Source organism: Dendroctonus ponderosae, unplaced genomic scaffold (genome assembly GCF_020466585.1).
Source record: "Dendroctonus ponderosae isolate FM_Combo_2020 unplaced genomic scaffold, Dpon_F_20191213v2 Dpon_F_20191213_7, whole genome shotgun sequence".
NCBI classification, from domain to species: Eukaryota; Metazoa; Arthropoda; class Insecta; order Coleoptera; family Curculionidae; genus Dendroctonus; species Dendroctonus ponderosae.
The window spans coordinates 11,302,505-11,327,269 of record NW_026018916.1 but is presented as its reverse complement, the minus strand read 5'-3'; the positions used below and the strand labels follow the sequence as shown (position 1 = coordinate 11,327,269).

Here is a 24,765-nt window from a genome sequence, read left to right as displayed (position 1 = left end):
TGGAGTTAAACTACTGGAAACTTTTTTAAATAGCTGCCATCTAATTGGCAATTTCAACTTAACTCAACTCAGAAGTCTCCCAGGCAATTTCATAGTTTTTGTTACGGGTGCAATATCTAGTTTCTAGCAATATTGAAAACCCCAAACTTCTAACTACCAACGATATTTAAATTCGAATTTTAATATAACTCTAGGGAGAAAATTATGAAAGAAAACCAGCGGATTTTCCTTAATATTTCTATGCTAACTTCAGCCCACAAACGCAATCCCCAATATAAACTTTGCTAACAATATGCATAATAAAGAAGTCCCCTTCCTGCTAAAGCGAACAAGAATAAAACAAAGCCATAAATAATGAACTCCCATCCCTTCGATAATAATTATTGTAATTCGTATTGTAAGCAGTGAACAACTTCATAGATGAAACTCAAGTAGTGAAATTAGTTTTTCCTGAGTTTAGCAGAGCCTTTCACTTAAATTGCACAGTTTGGGAATTAAGAAAACTCGGCGAGAAAAGACAATGGCTGACGTTTTCATTAAATTCAGCCCATTTGAATAAGGCTGGAAGTTTAAAGTTGCCCGAAATTGATAGATTTGTTGCAAAAAAAAAACTAAATTAGCCTATAAGATTGATGTGCGCCAGTCCTGGGATTCATTAATTCTTTTTTGAAACAACAAAGGATTTTTATTGCTGGGCGCCTGGGAGCTCTATGGTCGAATTAAGGAGCTAAGTAGAAAGTATAGTACTGAGTTTAACAGCAGTTTGAATAGAGTTGCACTTTTCAGCTTTTTTATAGCGCCGTCAGCACAAGATAGATAATAAAAAATATAGTTCAAATTCGCTACTACTAAAAAGTAAAAGTTATATAAAATGTAGTATAACCGCAATTAAATTTTAGAACGAATAGCATTGAAAATACTATTAATAATTTGAGATAATATTAATATTTTTATAAATCAGGTCAAAACGGTATTTACAGAAAGTATCATGTTTAAAAATTTTAGATGAATTGTTACTTTACCTAGTTCAGTGCCTTGCATATACAACATTTTTATATGTGCATTTGACTTGCTACTAACATTGAAAATACACTTTTGAACAATTCGTATATTAATCAAAAGATGCTCTTATGGCGTAACCCTTAGAGTCCAATTTGGTTTTATTTTGTTGTACACAAAACTTTCTTGTACACAAAACAATATTTTTGACAACAATATTATTTTCAACTGCATGAAAGCAAAGACGATTTCGAAATAAATGGTATAAAATCAAACCAAATATAAAGCTGTAAATTTGTGTTCGATTAATGAATTCCTTTTCATAGGAATTATTAATTGAATTACACATATCATTAAAATCATTAAAATTGTAAAAGATAATTTGTTTCGTCCATTTTCTTTTATAATATTTATTTCGCTTTTAATTTTAGTTTTATGGGACGCATGAAATGAATGTATTTCCTTATCTAAAGCTTTACTTGCTATTTCTAAGATTTGGGTTAATTGGTTTTTGCTGTTATATGAAGATTTAGCTCGTAAGGCTTTTGGAAAAATTGGATTGTTGATAAGTTCTATATTGTTGAGGCGGATTTTTTCCCAAACTGTTTGTAGGGTATTTTGCCTAAAAAATTTTTGGGTTTAAAAAAGACGCATATACAGGGTGGCCATTTTCTGAATCTTTGTATGGGTAACTTCTACATTTTTAAAGATAGAGAATCCGTTAAATGGGCAAAATTGGCATAATTCGATTACCTATTCATTACCGTTTTCAAAATTTAGGTACCCCACTTTGTTCCTGAAATATCCTGAAAAGGCAAGAAATCAACACTTTTTTAATTATCATATAATTGTCTTTGGTAAAACTTTTTGCGTTGAATTCAATAAACTAGCAGTCGTTGTCATAGTCAACTTGATTTACAAGATAAAAAATAAACTTATGTCTTTTTCAATGGTAATCATAGTTGGCTGTGGGCCTCTTAAAATCCTTATTTTTATCTGAATTTAACGATATAACTGTTTGTATGTTTTTCTCCTTTTGTTGGCGTAAAACTTCAAAAGAAGATATAAAATGTGTAGTAGGCTATGGAAACAAAAACTATATTATCACACAAAGCACAAAACAAAAATGAAATAATTAACAGACACAATCATGTTTACTGGGCTAATGGAAATCATCATCTAATTGAAAATAGGCGAGATCAACGTGTTTTTTTTTGTGAATGTCTGGTGAGCCATTTTTAGTGATAAAATTATTGGTCCATTCTTTTATAATCACAATTTAAATATGGAAAGATATTTACACTTTTTACCAAATGAACTTGAAGACATGTTGAATAGTTTTCCGTTAGCATCGTATCGAAAATTGGCATATTTTCAACATGATAGTGCACCTTCACACTACTCACGAGTTGAATGTGAAGATGCCAAAAAATGCCTGGACGTAAACGGAAGTCAATTTGAAAATTTAATTTAAGCGATTCATTAGTTTTGTGATTTGTGTGATAATATAGTTCTTGTTTCTATAGCCTACTACACATTTTAAATCGTCTTTTGAACGATTTCATTAATTTTTTTATTTTAATGAATTTTTAAAGGCCCACAGCCAACTATGATTACCATTTAAAAAAACATAAGTTTAATTTTAATCTCGTAAATCGAGTTGATACTATGATAACGAGTGCTAGTTTATTGGATTCAACGCAAAAAGTTGTACTAAGGGCAGTTTTAACTTTTTTTCAAGTTAAGCAGTTTACGTAATAAGTGATAATTAAAAAAGTTTTGATTCTTGTCTTTTCGTTATATTTCAGGAACCAAGTCGGGTACCTAAATTTTGAAAACGGTAATGAATAGGCAATCGAATTCTGCCCAATTTTGCCCATTTAACGGATTCTCTATCTTTAAAAATGTAGAAGTTATCCATACAAAGATTCAAAAAATGGCCACCCTGTATATTTGTATACACACAACTTTGCTTTACAATTTGTAATTAATATACTCTTTCTAGCTATATTTTGATAATAATAAGAGAATTGATATCGAGACGCCAATTTCATTTCCTTACTAACTGAAATTTTCGCTTACAGCTTCTGCGTCGCAAGTTACCTTATAGCTGATAGTTCTTGGTTGCCTTTTAACAAATAATTCCTTCATTATTGCGAATTGAGAGCAATCTTTATCAGTCTGTAATAATGCACGCGAGGAAAGTATGTCCTTTATAAAAGACTACATTTTTTGAGGCAAGAAATAAAAATATATTGAACATCTAAATTAAACTAAAATATGCACTATAAGGAGCTGCAAGTAGTAAAAGAGTATAAAAGCTCAGGTACTGAAAGTATATTCTGGTATGATGCCACTATTTAGGATTAGTCACGGATACCACAAACAAACTTGCTTTGCAAAAAGGTTAAATATATTACAGGATTAATAAAAAAAGGCACTCTCGAGAAGCGATAATTCACTGTATTAAAAGCAGACGTTGGACTGAAGGAGGTTAAATTAACAGAGCTAGAGCATTTATGGTTTAGTGTGCACTTTTTCTGAGCACTGCCGTCCACACCCAAGGAGTGGCATTGCAATCATCTTGCGGCGCGGACGCTCTTTGGGCGTCCCGATAGAGTGCCGTCGCTTCAGGGTCGTCAGCCTCTGGATACGCGCTCTACTTTCGGCGCCCAAACCGTAAAAGCGCCTTTCTTCTCGTGGCAAATAACGGCAATTTTCCTTGAGTTAGGACTGAAGCGATAACTTTTATATTGTCCGTCTAATTTCCATCTAGTCTGCTACAACCGATAGCTATCTAGACAGACACTATCTAGGTCAGGCAATATGTTGATTCACAAATGGGTTAAAGCAGTAGAAAAGTCTGTTTGCTTGTTCAATAGCCACCGTTAAATGGCCAGATCTATGACCAAACGGTGTACTTGCGACTTTGCAACATGCTACAAAGCGCCAATAAAATCAACAATTTCTATAAAAGCGTTTTCATAAAATTTTACAAGATTAGGTAACTTTTGCGTCTGTAGATGTAAGAAGCATGGCGCCAACGAAAGTTACCGGGACATTAACAGAATAAGTTTCAAAATTATAGAAGCACGTGTCATTATTTAAAAGTTTATGGACTGTGGCAGAAGGCTTAAATGACATACTAGAGAGTTTGGTATGCTTAAATTAAAGACGCAAATATTGTTTAGTGAAGTCGTGAAGGGCATTCGATAAAGCCGCCATTGCCAGAAACTAATTACCAAACTTCACACATTCACCAACTTCCCAAACAAACAATTTCTATTTCTGGACAGTGACTGGAAAACAATTTGCATGCCAATATGCCTCCTATTGTTGTTCAATTAATCAACTAAGATGAGAACTAATTGATATCGATTTAGGCCGATGTTTCCGGTTGGCGTGTCCAATTAATAATATGTTTTTATTTTTATTTGAGATCCACTCGTGTGTCCGGAAATCAAATTACGTTTTGCCTGACATGAAGTGATTCGTTTTGTTTAAGCGAGTGCTGGTTTACTAAGCCGGAATTTTCCAGAGTTATTGGATTGAATGCGGAATTGTTTGTGAAGGGGGCGAACAGATCCTTCAAATGGTCGATCAAGCAAGCTGAAAGTAGTACTTATAGTGTCTATCTGTGTAAGATTGACCAATTTATTGAAAATCTGCAGCAGTTTCTCGCATGCGAATATTAACATAACAATGCGATCGTTCCCTTTTCAGTTTTTCTTCAGAACATCCTCTAACCCACGAACGGCGACTTTCCGAATGAAGTCGAAATATTACTGGAGACTTCCTTATAAAATTATTTGCGCTTGAGTATAGTTCTTTAATGATTGTTACTTAACCGTAGACTACATCATTCCATATTTGATGCTCGTGTTATTTCAATCGAGTAGCCAAATATATCTGCATTTATTTGAATTATATCGAGTTTCATCTGTGACACCGTGCAGCTAAAATGCCCGAATGAAACAATAATTTAATTTCGTCCAACCAGTATTTGCGATTATCGGTTTTAACCGAGTGAAAAGTGCAATTGGCTGATGTATTAAATGAAGTTATTTTTTCCAATTTTGCGCCCTCCAGGTCCCTACAGCTCACAAAAATATTCGCAGTTACATAAAGGTCAGAACTCAATTTATGACTATTTCACGGTATTTTATAATCGATGTATTATCTTGATTTTTGCATGTGAATGTGTATCACAAGCGACAGAGTTAGTGCTTTCTTTTCTGCATAGAATGAGTGGCTAATGGAAAAAATTGGCAGAAAGAGATAATTTCAGTGGTTTCAAAATTGTTATAAACTACTAATATTACAATTTAAATTGAACATTCGCCCCTAAAGTCGATCATACTTTGAATACGATATCAAAAAAGTTATACTATGAAAATTCCCACTCTGGTGGTTTTGCCCACTTAAAAACAAAAATCTTCTACTTCTGCAAGGAAACTTGATTCTAATTTAATTACATAGAAAGCTCACAACACGACAAATCCGGAGTTAAAAATTTGGGAACTTGATTCCTTGAATAGGCTATTTAAATGTTACGCCCCTTTAAAGCTCTGAAATAAAGCTAAAATAATCATGTAAAACAGATCTTTACAATCACATCAATTTCCTACTGTACAAAAATGACCCATTCATTACTGGGCTCAAATAACTGGAAGCGACTTTATTAAGGAAGTAATGATCCTAAAAACTTCGAAATATGAATAATGAGCAAACATTCATGTGGGGCAACCGGAATTAGAGAAACTCCATAAAATTCGCTCTGCAATACAAGAAAACTTAAATTTGTGTGCCTATGGAAAGTCGTTTAAAACAGTATATAGCAATCAAAAAGCAGGAAATGGAAATTCAAGTTTTTATGTGGAGTTTCTTGTTATGCCTATGCGCTTGACACATACACAAGAAAATAATCCTAAAATCGAAAAACTGGTGAATGAAGCAGTTTGCTAGGCAGGAGTTATATAAAAATATCACAAAGTCAGTCATAAAATATATTTTCACTACTAATTTAGATCGCTTCCTATTATATTGTACCTTCAAAACGAAGTTCCTATTATAATAGCGAAAAGATACACGATTTCCACCGAGTGAAAAATCTGCTAGACTTGTTGAAATGAAATGTTGAAAATGCTTGTTTATCTTGGGAATATAATAAAATTACATACAAATACATATAAAAAATCAGAAGATCCTAGAGAATGATCAAAATAATGTTAAATTGTTGTTTTAAACAATTAATTGAAACATGATAAGGCAGGGCAAAAATTTATTCGAGTGATATAATTGAAGAAAAAACCGACAGAAATTTAGTTAATGAGAGACCTGAAAGTGAATACAGTTGAGAAGAAAGTTATCAAAGTAATTTCCGAAATATGAGAGGTAAAAGCGACACTAAGTAAAAGGGTAGACTCGGAATATAATGGCAACAAGGAAAAAAAAGAAAAATGGGAATGTATTTGAAGAACAGGAATTAGAATTCAATTAAAAAATTACCCATTTTTAAAGGGTGTAAAAATGGTTGCATATGTTAAAAAAATGCATTTGAACGCTATAAAAGTAAAGAAGGAGAAATATCACGGATTTTCAAGGAATTTAGGAATTTTTTTTGCAAACAAAAACGGACATATGTTTTAGAAGAACGACGGTAACAGAAAGAAGAAGAGCGAAAAACCGAATAGATGACAATAAACAAAGTATACTTATCCAGCTAATTTTTGACTGCAAATAAAGGAGAAATAATTGGTGTTTGTAAAACATTGTTCTGTAGCGCTTTACGAAGAATTCAGATTCAAACCGTTCCTAATGAAACGCAGCAAAATGATTAAAAGTCTGAAGCTGAAGAACCTAAATAATTTAGGATTCAAATAGAAAGCTTCTAGAGGAACGTCGATCACAGGCTCTATTGAAAGAAAAAAATCTAGTAGTGTTATAAACGCGCCTGCAGATTATGGTGATCATGCAGAAAACTGTCAGAAAAACACCTAAAACAACCCTTTAATTTATTACAGTTTTTGTTTTGCGCGTAATTTAAATATACAATCTTAATAAAACCAGAAAATAATTTCAATCATTAAAGAACACGATGGAGCAAGATTTCCATTCATTTTATGATTCCACTTTGAGCCTTTTAGATTGGAATATTTTTTCTTAAATCATTTTATAAGTGTATGTATTATTCGTATTCTTGTTGTCTACATTTGGATGTAAAAGAAATATGTTAAAATGTTTCTTGTAATAAATTGATTTGTCATGGTTTTTCGTTTTTATACCCGGATTATTAAAAAGGACCAATACTATTTAAAAAAATTAATTGGTTGAATCAAGAATATGTAACGAAGTAGCGAGTTAAATTTGCTTGTCCCTAAGTGAGAAGCAATTTTTGTGGTTTTCGTATAACAATTTTGGAAATGTGCAGCTTGAATGCAATATTTAGCGCGAATAAATCATAGAGTCAAAATATCTTTAGTTTAACACCATTTTGTTGTCTCCTGTTGTTGTGACGATATTTGAGCTCTACTAAAATGGAAGTCACTAATATAAATGGTTAGACACGAACATTTTGCCAGCAGCAAACTTTCTTTACCGAAAAATAAGTAATATTTTGCTAAATAACCACAGCATAACTTGCTCTGCCTACTTCTTCACAAAGTGTTCATTTCAGCCCGCTTGCAAGAACATTTTTCGTTGAAATTACGATTTGCTTGGTGCCCCTAAAAATCAGCGGTTCAACTCGGATTTGAAAAGCTACATACTCGGTAGAAAAGGAAAGCAATTTAGCATGCAATGTAAATGGCAATTTTCGCAACGGTTATGAGTGCATACACATGGAACTAAAATCCATATCTAAACATCGGCGAATTTTTCATCAAATAAATTGGTAAAGCATTTTCCAGCAGCCTTCTCTGGGCATTTTTCAACGTCAGGAGCGACAATGGCCTTTAAAAGTGCATTTCAGAGCTCGGCAGCCTTCTCACTTGAGGATGTGATTGATAGTTAAAATATAAGGCGACCCATCAAATAGCACTTTGGTGACACCTTGTCGGGCGAGTATTGAATTTTTTATTACTTTGCAGTTACAAAGTGTTGCAAGTGAAGTTTTTCCAATCCAATTTGTGAACGCCGAGTGAATTAGGCTTGACATGGAGGAAATAAGTTGGGGGACGAAACCATAAATTAGATACTGTTATAAGTATAAGCTATTTGTTTTCTCAGCGCTGGTAGATTGATGGGAACGTAATGCATGCGTGTACATACCAAACCACATCTTGTTAATCGCACGTAAGAGCTAATTTAGTAAGCGAACTTTGGAAGGAACAAAGGGAAAACTGCCAATGAAGCTATAACATATACAAAGCATGGATAATGGGGATATTTTATTATATTAGATCACATAAGACGTGCACATGCTCTCCATGCCGCCCTTCGATTACTAATTTTCTTAGTTAAGTCAATACATACTGGGAAGTCGAAGCGATATTAACAAATAAACAGCTAGTTCTGGTTGCAGTTGCAGGGCAAAAATGATATTCATTACCTCAATGCGAAATATATTAACTGCTAATATTTTTGATATGATTCTTGCGAACAGTTAAAAAAACATCCAATTACTAAGCCTTCGATTGAATAAAATTATGTTCAACAAAATTAACCGCTGGATATTTCAGTTTCCATTTTTTAGTACCTACCGTGTATTTGAATTCATTGAATTCACGACAATTAATGGCTTACAACACTATTGGTGATTTACACTTAACGACCGCCCAGTTGGAATCTAATTAATGTATCATTAAAACTGTAAATTGATCGTTTTGTTGCGAAAGCTATTAACAACTGTATAAAATGAAATAGTCCTATCTGGAACAATGTTGAGTGTGAAACTTACCGATCGTACAAATGTTGCAACAAATAATTTGGAAAACCTGTATATTTTTTAATTTATATTTATTTTAAGAATGTACAATCGTACTTATAAGAAGCGGAAAATCATTTGGAACTATTGTATTGTATCAAAATTTAGCTTTTTTGCGAGATAAATGTAAACTGCTTTATGTATCGTATCCAGAGAAAAGTTAAATATTAAAAAAATATAGTTCTACACACTTTTCTTTAATTTAATTTAACAGTTTTCTTCGGTTTATTTATCTGTCAAGCGTTTGCAATGATGTGTAATTAGATGTCTTAATTTTACAAAAAAAAAACGTTTCTAAGACCTCTTTTAGCCAGATGGGACTGCACGAAAGCGTGATTTAAGTATGTATGTCTTCAGCTGAATGAAAGGTATATTGTGTATACAGTGCTGCAACCCTATAGAGTCACTTATGATGAAGAAAAAGTCTAATAAAGGTTTTTTTAACAGTCTTGGAAGAAAATTCATCCCACGTTGAATGACTCCCGGAAAGGTTCACTGCAAAGGTGGGAAAAAACCATGGAGTCCCAAAAAATTCGATTGGAAACTTTAGATGCAATGACAGAAATGGACTTGAAGACAAGAGGTATAAAAGAAGAATAAGAATTGATACATCAACTTTGCTCAAGAAAACAACAATTGTTAACAACAAAGTACTGAACTTGAAGAGTATCCGATTAAATCTCCAAAACTTTGAGAGAATACGAAGAATTTGCAAGTTTTTGTGCTTCAATACAATGTGCAACAAGTAAGTAGTAAACATTCGAAGATCAACAGCAAACAAGGAAAGAAAGCTATTAAAAAAATAGAAAACGAAATTCACTCGAATATCCAAAATCGCGAAGAAAAGAATGTTCGATATGCGAAATTATAATGCTTGAGTGTTATTGAAACCAAAGGAAACGTGAACATTTTAAGATGGAAGCTTAATAACACCAAAATGCAGATAAATCTTTCAATCTGAGAGATAGAATAAGAAAAATTTAAGCAGATCGAAGTGGTTTATAGCAATATGCTACAATAGCAATATTGAATATTGCAGGAGAATTCTTCGCCGATCGGTACATCTGTTCAAGATTCAAAATTTCTTCATGTAACGAATCAGCCGAACAAAGCGTAGATAAAAGGTGGAAATGATAAATTAAACCATTCAAAAGAGGCAGAACAGCTTTGTTATTTGCAATAACAGATTTGTTAAATACCGGTTTTTATGAGAAGAAAATCGTGAAATTGGCAAATAAGTTGATGTTCCTTCTAAATAAGAGTTTTATTAGGGTGATCAAGAAAGGAATGATACAAAGCTAGATATGTTCTACATGGTTCAGGCAGACTCATGTTTTCAAAACCTTTTTGTGGAGAGCTTTGCCTATTAAAAGAGAGACTCGACTTTTTTGAGATTTTTTTTGGTAAAAGTAAACTGAATACAAAATTACTTTTCCATATCAAACAACATTTTGACAATTCTTTTTTGACCTTTAGCTGGTGATTTGAGTTAAATTTATGAGTAAAAATCTATTGAATTGTGTAATAATTTATTACATTTTTCATTCAAAAAACACTTTTTTGAACAAAACAAATTTTTCCAGAATTTCCACAGAAAATAAGGGACAAGGGCGACCCCATAACCATTCCAAATTTTGCAGAAAAAAGTTACGTAATTATGTTAGAAATAAGTTGACTTAATGCTCAGTTGTGGCGTTTCTTAAGATTGATGTCGTTTTCTGATTTTTGTTTAATTATATTCTCAAAGTTTTGTCAGCAAAGCTTAGCAGAATATGGTTTGGATTTATATCTGATGACAATTTTGTCTAAAAAATGTGCTGAATCTTTATTACAGGAAATTGTGTGAGCATTTTTGGTTTTCGGGACCGCTAAAAAATGTGGTGTTTTACCATTTTGTAGTATTAATTTCGGCGTAACGTAATCTGTGAAATGTTTATTTTTTTTGGGATTGTCATAAATTTGTCTTTGAACAAGTTTTGATTAAATTTTGTTTAATTTAAAATAACTTCCTTTATTTAAAAGTTCACTAAATATCTGATTTTCTTATAATTATAGCACATAATAACTCTTGTATTTCCTTTAGCAGCAGAAACAGCTTTAGTAGTTTCATCTTTTTGTAAATAAATATATGTAATAAATGTATACAATTTTTCAATTTTGTATGTATACAGTATACAAAAATGTATACAGTTTTGTTCAATTACCCAACCTGTTGTTCGACCGGTAATTTTTGAGTTATTTCCTTTATATTAAAAACTAGTTAAAGCTTTAGAACGTTTTTATTCAAAAATTAAAGGCTGACCTTTAGGAAGAACAAGTTTTTCCACAAAACTCAATGGTTTATTAGGTGAATTCATAATTGTTGTGTCCAGAAATGGCTGATTTTTTTATTCAATATTTGTGTATTGACTTTTACATTTCGCAATTTTGTAAATTTGTTGTTCTAAATTAGTTTCCGATTAATAAATTCTCTTATAAGTGTTTTTAACTGAATTCCATATATGATTAAAAAATTTTGTTTCGTAAATTTTCTTTTACAGCATAAATTTAATTTTAAATCAATATTTTTTTTAACTTATGAAATTGAACTAATTCTCTAACTAAAACTTTTATTGCATTATAAGATCTTTGGCGGCTGGTTATCGCTGTTATATGGAGATTTAAGTCGCAAGCCTTTTTAACAAAAATGTGAAATTGTATTCAAAGTGTTCAAGTTTTACATATTTGAACTCTAGATAGTGTAGCCTAAAGAGGAGTCTAATAGAAGGGATAAAGAGTGTAATAAGTCGAACCTCTCACTTGCTTTTCTGATCGTTTGCTCGTTTTCGTTTGCGGAAATGTAGTCGAAATTAGAAGTTTTGGTGGAATAAACTCCACAAGCTAATGGTTTTTGTAAAAATGTCTTGTATGCAAGAATCACAGCTACCGAAGAGTTACCGAATAGATAGAATTTTATCCAAATTATTCATGTCAGCTTTGGAAGGTGTCTTCAGTACATCGACTGAACTGGAGCGAGTTGAGAAAAGGAAACGATATAAAGTTTCTGAGCCATCTTCGCTTCGCAGATGACAGCTGAATTATAACAAACGATTCCAATGACTCATAAAAAAATTATCGCAACCGAACGAGAAACGCACTTTTCTGAATTTGTGAATTAAAAAGAAAATTACTCAAACTAAAATCAAGACCAGCATCCCAAAAGCCAACACCTGAAATAAAGCACAGAATGGAGATAATTTTAGGTGCAAAATTAATTACACAGTCGATGTAGATGGTATGCTCAGCCCTTTGGGAGTCCTGATGTCTAAACCGGCATCAAATCTCAATAAAAACACCTTCCCTAAGCTAGAAAATAAAGCTTTACAGTCCCTTTCACATTAACAGGAATTGAAGAATCAAAATGATCAAACTGCCAACTAAAAACCTGATAAACACTATGAAAGCATGTATTTTCTTAAATTACCCGAATCCCCCCATTAAAAAATACCATCTCCACTTTGCCAATTTAATTGCTACCAACTAGATGGCAATTAAAAAATGGATCAAACTGTTTAGTGTGCCGTTTTCAACACGACAGAGAAAAATGGTTTTTCGCTTTTTAAAAAGCTGCCTCAAGCCCTCAACGACGATTTTTTCCGCAAGTTTTGAATTATAACCGGAAACATGTCTTATTATTCAAATTTATCCCAGCAACGATTAATGGATTCTTGTCATATTACTAGCAGTCTCGGAATACGTAACCGGATATTAACAGATGCTGGGTTTTTAATTAAAACCAGATTTTTGCGTCACCACTTTTGATTGGTGGTTCGGGGAATTTTCTTTTGTTCATCTGTACGTTCCCCAATAATAAAAGGATTTTATAGCGATTTAGTTAGAACGCAGGCTCTGTGCAACTATACAGCTCGTCTCAACTAATACATTCCATACATTTTAATTTTTTTGCATTGTTTTTCGAACAAACATAGGATAAGCTTCTGGCATACTTTCATGTGGTTTTTTAAACATGAATAAGACTTAATTGCTTTTTGAAACAACCCAATTCAATTAAATTCTATTACGTTCTCGTCCCCAAATGCATTAGGCGATTGCGAAGAATGCTATCCTGTGTCCAATTTTTCGGACACAAATTCAATTGGACAGATACCTGGCCAGTCGTAGTTTATCAAATCCACCTCTATAGACGGTAAAATCATTGCGCTGAAGCTACAATATAAATTATTCGCTTTAATTAACCTCAGGTGCCTCTCGTTTTTATCAAACTTTCATCGCTTCTTCGTTCTTCGGGGGGCGTTTGTCGGGGCCATCGCGATTTCAAACGCAACAATAACTCATCGAGCTCTTAAAAATTTCCTCCAACTCATTTAATTTTCTAGAAGTGCCGTCTACGCCCTCTACCTCAACGCTCAAACAGCAGGTGGCCTCCGTTATCGGAAATCGTTTTATCCCGTTGTTGATGCCGTGCTTTTCCCGCACGCCCGGAGTCCCGTAGGAGAATTCCAGAACGCGCGGAAAAACTTGAGCTCTGGATAATAGATGGCGCAAAATGTTCCGAATGTTTAGAGCAAAAAAGAAATTCAAGAGCAGTTTCGTAGGAAAATGCTCTCTTGAAACTTTGTTGAGTTTGTAGGCGAAGTAATGTTTACGGAATGCCGAAAGTTGCAAACATTAAAATCGCTTTAATAAATATGTCCTAGTCGGAAACAATCTTTCAGAGCTTACCAACGTGAATTGATTACTGGTGCATTCAAATAAGACTTATTTAAAAAAGTGGCGCTTTACATGCTTATACTACGCGATTTTGTCTAATTCTTAATATCGCCTTAACATTTTTTAAATTCATTTTTCTTGAAGCAGTTGACCCAGGGTTATGAATGGCGATCATCAAATCGATTATCCTCATTTTATATTAATTTTTTATATTAACACAAATTTATACAGCTCTCGAAAATATTATCTGAATTAGTTGATACGTAGTTAAGTTCTATATTGTTGAGGCGGATTCATATTTTCACCACCTGTTTGTTGCGTATTTGGTCTAAAAAAAAATTTGTCTTTAAAAAAAACAGAATTTCCTCACGTCTTTTAGTACAGATTGATAAATAGTGCTCTTATCTCGCAATAACTACGAATTATTTATCAAAAGGTAATCAAGAATTATCACCTAGAGGGGGGTATCCGGCGACCCATTTAGGCTCAAGCTGTGAGAGAAAATTCCAATTAGTAAAGAAATAATTTTTTAAATTGCCTTGACGTTTCGATATCTATTTTCTGCTATCGTTTTCAAATGAACCTAAAAAAGGGTATGTTAATCAATTGTGTAACAATAGTAGAACAATACAGTATGTAAAAAATCGCTGGAATAATTCGTTTTTTACAAATTGTCAACTATTTCACTTTGAAATAATCTCATTATGTAAACCAATAAATGTAATATTAATTAATAATTTTGGTGTATATTCAATTTTGGTACTTGTTTCTCTGGTTTACTTCAGATTTTAGAACAGATAATCAAGTATGACTTAAATTAAATGAACATGAGGCAAAACGACAGGTTGTCGAGACGTTGTCGTTCTGGAATAAATGGAATAAAAAGGTCTGTACTAGGTTTATTTTGATGTTGTTTTGCTTGTGGAAATTCAATTTCACTAAAACATTTTTCAATCAACCTTTTAATAATATTTTTTTACCATTATCGGGTGATTTGAGTTAAAATTCAAATACCGTCTAGGATGAGTAGGATTCCTATAACCCAAGGTTTTGAAACTGTAAAATTTTTTTTTAAATTAGTATATCGAGAAAAGGAATTTGTAAATTTTGCTCTTTTTCAATAGTGAATTTAACTGTTGGTTCTTTATTGCTCAGATAAAATACAAATTCATCAATCTTTACACAGCATACATCATCAATGCGCCACCAAATCATTGGTTTAAATTTGTAATTATTTATGAAAGTTGATTCAAAATCTTCCATAATAAATTACTGAAAAAGATGACAGGGCGACCCCATAGCCATTCCAAAGTTTTGTTGATAAAAATTATCATTGTATTGAAAATAAATTGACTTTACAAATATTGTTAAAAGTTCAATAATGGTGTTAATGCTTAGTTATGTGCGTTCCTCAAGAATGACATTATTTTCTAATTTTTTCTTGATAATATTTACAGTTTTGTCAACAGGAACGTTAGTGAATAGATGAACAACGTCAAAACTTACCAGAATATGGGTTGGATTTATTTATTAAAGGATTTAAAATGTTTAAAATATATTTAGCTAAAGAATGTGTAGGTGAATTTATACTACAAACTACTGGTCGTAAAAGAATATTAACTTTATTCATTTTTGGAACTCCGCAAAAAAGTGGGTTTTTTTTCTATTGTGTGGCCGTGATTTCTTTATTTTTTACTAGTTGGTGCATAAGTTCCCAAAAACTAGCTACTTATTTGTACCTGCGTTTTCTAGAACATCAATATCAAAGAAGAGAAAACGGTTGCGTTTCCGAAACGATTTTGATTTCAATTTGATCAAAACTGATATATTCAAACCGAACGGCATATTTTATTTATATGCCAAGTGACATGAAATAAACTAAGTAAAATAAATTTAACCCAACCTGAATTTTTTATCGCCGTACACAGACAAGTATCAGAAAACAAACTTTTAATAATTTAAAAATTCGTTTTGTTCTACGTTGGCGCTATATCACGTCGAAACACGAATTGAAGCAAACTAAATATTTACACTCGTTTCGACCGAAACTTTTGCGATTCTGTCTTCCATGGTGTAGTAAACATTTCATGTTTTAATTTCCCAAACTCGAGAAAGTTGGTGGAGAACTTTTTTAAACAACTCGACCAGAAAACAAACTACCACCGTATTTTTTGATGAAGCTTTCGTTTCTTTCGGAGAAAGTTTCTCGCAGGGTTTACTATGTGTTACCGACTTTCCAAAAAAATACTGTTATGAGAAAAGAATGTTTAGGCGAACAAGATTATTTGGCAATTCCTACTAATGCTGCCTACGACCTTTCAATTGGTGGAAATCTCTCTCATTTTCAATAAGAAAGTTCTAATGATTGAAATGAAACCTAAATAATGTAAATACATGAGCGCTAAGCTAGTGTTGAGCGAAGTGATTAACAGTTAATACCTTCAAACCGCTATATTAATTTTTGAGAAAATCTTGCTTTAAAATTCTTCCTTTGTTATCAGAGTAGCACTGAAAAATTGCTGATTTCAAGTTTGTCTTTTAGATCATCTATTACTAGAATAATGAAAAAATTCAATTCAATTTTAATAGATAATATTGTGTCGAGTATAATTCACATAAGTGGAAAAATCTCCGGCGCCTTTTCCCCCAGAATATCTTGGCAATTGTTTTCAGGATCTCAAAGATTTGCATGCGTACAAAATTTCAGAATTTTATCTAATTGATGAGGAAAAATTAATTAACATTGATTTCGCAGGCATATTAGACACATATTGCATTAAGGTTATCTTCATAATCTTAATTTTGTAATATGGGCAGCTTTTGAAAATGTGAAAAAAACCGACTCAGTTGTTCTTATGCACACTTTGGAGATTATTTAACAGGACCAGATTATTTAAGCCGGACGGTAAACATCAAGCTCTTTTCATTAAGTTCGAGCTTACACTTTCAAGTTATGGAGAAGCGTCTTTAGATAATGGGACAAACTACTATTATATAGTTTGGAACGAGAAAGCGCAAAGTCCGTATAAAATTGCAACTGAACTCGCCTCCCTCATCCATCTGAATACATTAAAAAATTTAACGTGGATTTTTAAGGGCATTAAAACCGTATCCGCTTTAGCCGACTTAAGCCTGAAAACCGAATTACCACTATAGTAATAAGAAAAGTTACAAGTGATTTGATTATTCAAGCGGGGGCGTGCGTTGTAATGCAGTTTACTTTACTCTTGGGAAATTAACGCGTTTGAAAAGTATCATAGAAGCAGCCCGCGGGTTTTAATCGATGTTCGCTTTCATCTATGACTAGTTGACGTACAAAACAGCTCTAATCGTAAACACTACATGTAAATTTCATTAGGATTTGATCGAATCACTTCACGCGACAAAGCTTTCGCTTAAAAGCTTTTGGTGGCAAGCGCGTAGCTCGCTGCGTCTGCATCTACAAGACGAACAAGCATTACCAACTGGTAACCGATCGCACACAATTATTTCGCAAGTTTCCACATACTGAAAACTTGTAAAATACCCAGCATATTGCCGCTGTGTTAAAGCGCCATTTAAGCTCCAGATAGACCCAATTAAATATTTGAACAAGTCGTTTCCTAGACTATTAGTTTCGTTACGCCAAACCGGACCTTTTCTAGACAAGATAAATCGTCGGTTGGAATGTTGTGTAGGCTGACAGGGGGAAATTGCTGTTTCAGATGATGAACAGAGATAAAAATGCCCTTTCTCACCCACCTAATGCTGACAAGTTGTGCCTAGAATCCGATAAGCTATAATTAATGTGAAAACAATCTATTGGGAAAAAGCGAAAACTTAGGGTCTGCTTGGGGTCTTGAATAGCGTTCGGGATTTGATATTAGTTATGGATCGATCAGTGTATACAGCGTTTGGAGTCAATAGTTTAGATGTTTTAGATTGTATCATCGTCTTTAATATATCTGGCAAAATACTTACTCTAAGTTAAAGTCCTATTTTATTAGAATTATGTATCGGTTTATACAATAAATATATAAACAGCTGCATGATAAATTAAAAACTGGTTGAATGTTGTTTTTACTTGAATATTACAAATCAACGCATGAAAAATAAGTGCCCACGTACTTACCAACGTATTTTCATTTGCAGGACACAGTATGGCCTCAGATAACCGGCACACCTCAAAGGGAAGACTCATACTGTCGATTTTTTGTCTCCAAGCAATCTTTTTCCAGTTTACCATTGGTAAGTCAATGTCCAGCTGCAACAATAAAAAATCAATAAAACAGTCTGAAGGTTCAATTTTTGGATTTTATCAAAGCATTTAACCAGAATAGGAAAACGTCTAGAATTTTATTTTATCGCATTTTTAAATAGAATTTTCAGCCATTGAAAATTACATCACCTAACTTAACTAATCAAGAAAGGCAGTTACTAACTAAAAAACTTCGATTACGTTATAGCGTGTGAGCCGGTTATTTTTAGTTGTAATTCTATTCATGATTAAACTATCAGACTAATTCTGATTGTTTTCGCTTGATAATTTTATCTTTTCGCTTTCAATTTTGAAACCGGATTTTGAATGATTGGTTTGCGTGACCTAAACATACGAACGAATAAGTCTCAACTTGTTTTTCAACCTTTTTCGAATATATTTTTTTCATTTTCAAGCAGAAGTTTTTATTGTCATGTTACACATAAAGTGTATGGTTTCAGTGGAATCATGAAAAGACTCTGAATGTACATTCAGTGTGAATGTTGCAACTATTATCATGCGTTTCAACATAGATAGATAGAGATATGTTTATACAAAAGCGAGCCTACGAAAATGTTTAGAAAAATTAACTATAGACTCTGATATTAACTCAGATGAAAATCAATTTTGCAGACTCCCGGATAAATTTTTGGTGTTTTATTACACATTCACTTTTTTATACTTTTGATATTTATTTTCACACTTTTGATTAAAGCACTACAGATAGGCAAAGCGACAATTTCTATTTCATTTATATTTAAAGCCATTATTAAATCACCGCCTTCCCATTTCTGTAGTTCTGTACGTTTCGTTAGTTTCTCTTCTCATCAAGTTCAACAACCACATATTTTTATCTTCATCAGCCAATTCCGGGCAAAGCAAAGTAAATGTAACAGTGACTTTACCAGATTTATATAATATGAAGTGTTTTAGTTTTCAAGAAAAGCTGTTTCATCTCTGTTATTGGCAATAAAAATAAAAACACACACTTTCACACTTACAGAGGAAGAACTGAAATAATTTCCGCTTAAAGTTCGATAAACGCATTCCTAAATCGCCTTTATCAATGAAGAGATTTTCCTTTCGGCTGAAAAACTCTGGTTGGATATTCTAATCTAAAGCAAAAAATCTAGCACCTTATGCTACCTCTAGCAGTGTTGTAAGGATAATATTTCGCGTATGCTGTGTAAATTTAGCTCCACAGCTATTAGCATAAGGTTAAAAAGGTTAACCTTTCCACGAGATACAGAAGTTACACTTTTCGCTTATTTAGATTCAGTTTTCTGCAAACGATTCAGTTTTGAGCAAATTGGGGTTTTCAAAATGGGTTTCTCTATTCCCTAGGGCGTCCTCTACATCTCTATATCTTTTTTGAAAATGATTTTAAATCTATAGACTCTGTAACCTCAGGGTCAATATGTGAAAGTTGTAAATTTTAAATTATAAAGAAGTTGGCTAACGGAGGAAAAGTTTCAAAAACTAGTAAAATTATGCTTTGAGAGTCCTGATAGGAATTTTCCACTACGGATAACTATAAAAAAAGCCACATTTTTAGCTTTCATATTATTTTTCGCTTCACTATCAACGCTGGAACAAAACCGGCTAAACTTTCTGGTGGCAAGCTACTTTAAGTCGGCAAGAAAACCACATTATCAGTTTTATCGTTCGATGTTTCGTTTCCTTTCCAACTAACCACCATCACCTTCAATTATTTGAGTACGGTCCGCTTTGTTTATTAGCGAAATCGAATAGCTATTTTGGTTCCCAATTCAACTATCTATTTTTTAACTTTTTCAAATAAATCTTAATAAAATTGTCAACTCGGTGCTCTATTTTATGGGATATTTTAGACGCTGGTACTTGTACAGTGTAGAATATGAATTAAAATTCAATTTAACTACGAAAATTATTTAACATTGACTGAATTCTCTGATGTCTTGCCTACTTGAGAATACCAACATAATACTTTAACTAACACAAAACTTTAAGACTAGAACAGATGCAACAAATATTCCAACAAAAAAATAACTGTATTAAGTAATAATTATGGAAACAGCGGCCGCAAAATCAATCGTTCACAATCTCCTAGATATTAAGTTAAAAGCTTATCAAATGAAAAATCCATGGAATTAATTGTAAAATCCAGAATAAAGCGATTTTAGCATTTCTCATACACAGGACAGGATTTAAGTAAAATAAGTTGATGGTGGTTCTTGTCCAGCGCTGATGTTAACACAAAAATAATAGTAAATAAATTATCAGGCTTCTATTTTATTTAAATGAATCAGAGACTAAACTTTGCAATTACTCTCTAATTATTCAGTTTTTTCCCGTTTAACTAAATTCTTGTTCAACTAACCGTATCATTTATGTATTTCGATTTTCCCATAGTCGCTCCTCTTACGTTAGGCACTCCACCCATTAAAATAATGGTTATTTAAATGGAACACCCTGTATCAAAGTGCCCCAATTGGTTCTCATACAAATAAGGATAATTTTGATACACGGATTATTGAGACTGTGGTTAATAGGTTACCGTTTTAGCTCTTGACATGAAAGCAAGAATAAGGCCAAATATTTTAAAATTATTTAAATTACAATATTAAATAACAATTAATTGATTAACAAAGTAAATAATAACCAATTAATTGATTAGCAAAGCCATCAAGATGAAAATTGGACTCGTCACAAAAGATGATTTCCGTTGAAAAATCACCGTCCAATTGTCGCTGTTCTAACATACAATCAACAAAGTATAGGCGTTGCCTATAATTGTCTTCCGGCTTTAGCTCTTGAGCCAATTCAACTTTGTACACATGAGGATTTAAATCTTTTGTTAAAATTCTAGCATAGTGGTTGTAGAAACACCAATTTTCTGAGCTCTATGCCGAATTGATGTGGTTGGGCTATCCTCAACATTTTAATGTACTGCTGCGATATTTTCAATCGAGCGACCAGGACAAACGAGTGATTCTGTTTTCACTTCATCATAAAAATTTATAATTTAAATTCCGTCTAAACAAGCGTTTGAACTTGTTACTTCCTGACTTCATCAAGCAAATTCTCAAATGAGCCTCTAGTACTACTAGTATACACGGTTCAAATAAGTAACGGATTCATGTTCACTAGACATTTTCAAGCCTGACTTGAAAACACTAAGACCAATCGCAATGTCACAATTTCAAATATCCACTGGAGATTCTCAGGACGAGGACATTTACATGTGAGTTGTTCCGTTCCGGTGTAACAGTAGAAGCCGGCAGGAACGCCCAGTAAGCAGTGCTAATAGTGTTTGAATGCCCTGTAAACACTGTTACGTCACAGTGATTCCTCGGCTTTTCCAGAGTGCTCCTATAGTAGGCGCTAGGGGTTTTCCCTAATCAATATTTCATCTCGGAGGTTCGGCGCGCGCTCAATCCACAACGCCGTCTCACCGGACCGGGACTCCAGTTCTTCGCTCCCTATTCCGAAATAGACATGTTAGCTGCTGTTTAAATGTATCAGTTCGCGACGCTTTCTTTTCATCTGGATTCTCCCATTGGTAACCTGTGGTAGAGCCCCCTAAAAACATAGTGCTTCTCGATTAAACCCCGGTGTTTGAATGTGAGCAAATCGAATGGATACCAACGCTATTATTTGACTGTATATACATAACACGGTTTTTTTAATATCATTATATCAGTTTTTGTCTACATCTACGTCCCAATGACGGACAGAGAATGGCAGTTGAATTAGCGATAGCGGCGGATGAGCTCGAGACTTGTAGAAGCAAGCTTTAACTGGCAAATATTGCACAGTGCTATCGAACAACTGGTCACTGTTACCATACCGGAACTGAGCCGATCTGAAACTTTTGGCTGCTGAGTATTGAGAAGCAGATGATTGAACTGGCACGAAGACAAAAATCAACTCGTGCACCTTATTACGTAAGAATGGAACCATTTTTATTCAGCATCGAAGCATGCTGACTGCCTCGACCAGTCAACGTTTCAGTGTCGTGAATCCAGACAACTCACATTTAACCTTCAAACTCTGGTCCAGCTCTTTTCCAAGATGGTGGCCGTAGCTGTCTGCTGCATTTTAGTGTTCCTAGCCGTTTTTATAATCATTATCATCGTCGTGGGGCAAAGTGTAGGAGATCAGCATCCGGAAGACTAGAGCGACAGGCGTTAGGCTCCCAAAATCGAACATTTCACTACAGTAAGTTTCCAGCATATGGTAGAGTGCTGCTAATAATGTATAATGAACACTGTCAATTAAAATGCCTCCACGATCTAAGGATAGCATAGAATCAGGAAATTCTCTATCGATGGCCGAAAAGGTCATCATTCTGGTCCCAGCCATAGTCTTCCTGCTTCTAATAATATTCCTAGTAAATATAATTTTAGACATAATGTATGAGTGACTAGCAATTGAACCTCAGTTTACCTGAAGCTCATATCAAGAATCGCAACTCCAAAGTCTCTGGGCAACTAGTAAATCAGAAAATGGAGGTTAAATAATTGAAGACTGACTTGAAGAACAAAGTACTGAGCGTACTTTGAAAAATCTAGCGCTTTCCTGTCAACCTGAAAGACTCTTCAAAGTACTTCTACTAAGAAAATGAAGCTTCTGGACACGCTCACTTCTCTTTCTTCTGGCAAATCTTCTTTTCCTGCACGAAATGCTTCTAGTGGCGGTGTGTTGTATATTCATTTTCTTAGCTGCTTTCATCATAAGCATAATTGTCATCGGACAGCACAATGGAGGATCTAGCAATAGTGTCCAATCAACACATTAGACTTGCTTAGCAATAGTTGAAATCCCACTAATAGACTAGTTCTTGTGCGTGACTAATCTATAATCTTGTAGACGTAAGTTGCAAATGGAAATAGATATTCCAAGTTCTCAAAATATTAACGTATTTGTCAACTAGCTACTATGTACTCGACTGTTGGATCAGAAGAATCTTTCCATTTAAAAAGTTGACACTAAAAGCACATCTTTTGTGTTGGAATTTTTGGGTTTTTGTATATGCTATGGTAAAACATTTGTGATCAAATTACCAAAATTTTATTACGTCCACCAGCGGATTTCTGAATTCAATCTAATGTTCCGCCTCTTGCAGGTTCAAACGAGTGATCTATCGGCTGTGCTATTAATTATGTCTTATAACTAAACAATGGTCATTACCGGTCATTTCTAATCTAAATGAGGTCCTAAAGCGAAAGGCGCTTTTTTTGCGGATTTTTGCGGAATTTTTACAAAAGGTGAAAAATGTTATAATCACTCTGGTGATCACTCAAATGATATCAACTTTCTGAATTTCTTCTTTGGGGTTCACAATTTTCCAAGTATCAAAGGGGTTCTGAAAATATTTTATTACATTGAAGTATATAAAAATATAAACACCAATTAGTCTGACCTATGGAAGGAACCAGTTCATGTTAAACAAGTTGAAATTAGTATATATGTATTGTTCATTTAAAACCAGTTGACCCTGACGGAAAAATCGCAAGACAATTCATTAGAGTCTCCAGTCGTAAGATACTCTATTAAATTGTCACAATTTGTTTTTGGCACATTCTGTATAATATTTTATACTTAATATTGTTTTAAAAACGGTCTTGCAGAATTTTCAACATTTTTCAACTGTGTTTTATATTAACACAAATGTCGTTCGACACATAGTTGTACCTCAATACACCCTGTTCATCAACTCTCAAATAAAGGTACCACTTATTCTGTTTAAAATCCCGAAGAAAGTGCCTATTAAAACCAAACTGCAGCTGCATTAGACCATTGCAATATTAAATCAAGTGCCAAATTAAATGTTTTTAATTGTTTGCTCTATAAACTGCTTGCTAAATTCAATTCATTCGCATGTTGGCGTGATATTTCCACCTTAAGAGTTTATAGCCCTTACAACTTGTTATTAGCTGTGTTTGCTGAAATTCATTTACGTGCCTGGCAATTGACAACGCTGTAAAAAGTTTCAGACAGTTTCAAAACAATTTCAGAATAGTAAGTCAACTGGAAATAACCGATAATAAATTTCCCAAAGTGTCGGCTTCCGCTCACTCATTTTAATTATGTATTTATTATTTAACGAAATATTTGCTTTGGAGGCTCGTGGCAATATTTTTCAAGTTACCCTCCGCAAACGCCACAAAAACACAACCAACCACATTCCCATAAATCATCAAGCTCTGAAAAACACTTAATAATAACCCTCTGTCCCTATTTTCGCAAGTGTTTTGCTTCTCAAACCGCCATTCACACGCAAAAGTTGATGAAAGTAAAAACAACAGCTAATAAGAATTGTTAGCGCAAAAACGACTTTAACCTCTTGGAGAGCAGCCGCCCTACGCTAAAATCGATCCTCTTTGGCGGCAGCAGAAGCTCAAAAAGCCCTTAAGGCGGTTTCTTGCTCGCGATGACGAGAATTTTAAACGGTTTAAAAGCTCTCCCACTCTCGCATTCTATTCTCTGTCATTTCTCCTGTAAGTGGTCCACTGAGCTTTCGGCTCATTTATTTAATTAAGCTAGCTAAATAGTGGACGTCCTTCGTGATACAAATAAATTAGATTTTCCACAAACTTTCTAATAGAAATGCCAGCATGAGAAATAACGCGATTATTATCATTATAAAGTTTGTTTCGGAGTTGACGAAACGCGTTTTGCAAGTTTCGTTAATTTGAAAAAAAGCAATGCTCAATTGGCGTCCTTTTAACAAATTTTGATCTCTATTTCAGTTAGTTGCAAGCTTTATGGCATAATTATAAAACTTTAAGCTTATTTTAGTCAGTTTTCGAGAAAGGAGTGAGTACTGGACGCAGTTTCTTCAGATATTTCCTAATTTGCAATGTGAAAACTAAAATAATCTATTAAATACTGATACAACTATTATACAAAA

The 24,765-nt window shown here is 33.5% G+C and overlaps 1 protein-coding gene across 1 annotated transcript in view; it reads left to right on the top strand.

The window, feature by feature from the left end:
* Positions 1 to 24,765, top strand: part of LOC109543124 (CUB domain-containing protein 2-like) — a 90,798-nt gene that overhangs the window by 30,935 nt on the left and 35,098 nt on the right. Inside the window, exon 4 of the mRNA XM_048668291.1 lies at positions 17,765 to 17,860. Within this exon, the coding sequence (XP_048524248.1) occupies positions 17,773 to 17,860 (88 nt within the window). The 5' untranslated portion in view covers positions 17,765 to 17,772. The remainder of the gene's footprint in view (positions 1 to 17,764; positions 17,861 to 24,765) is intronic.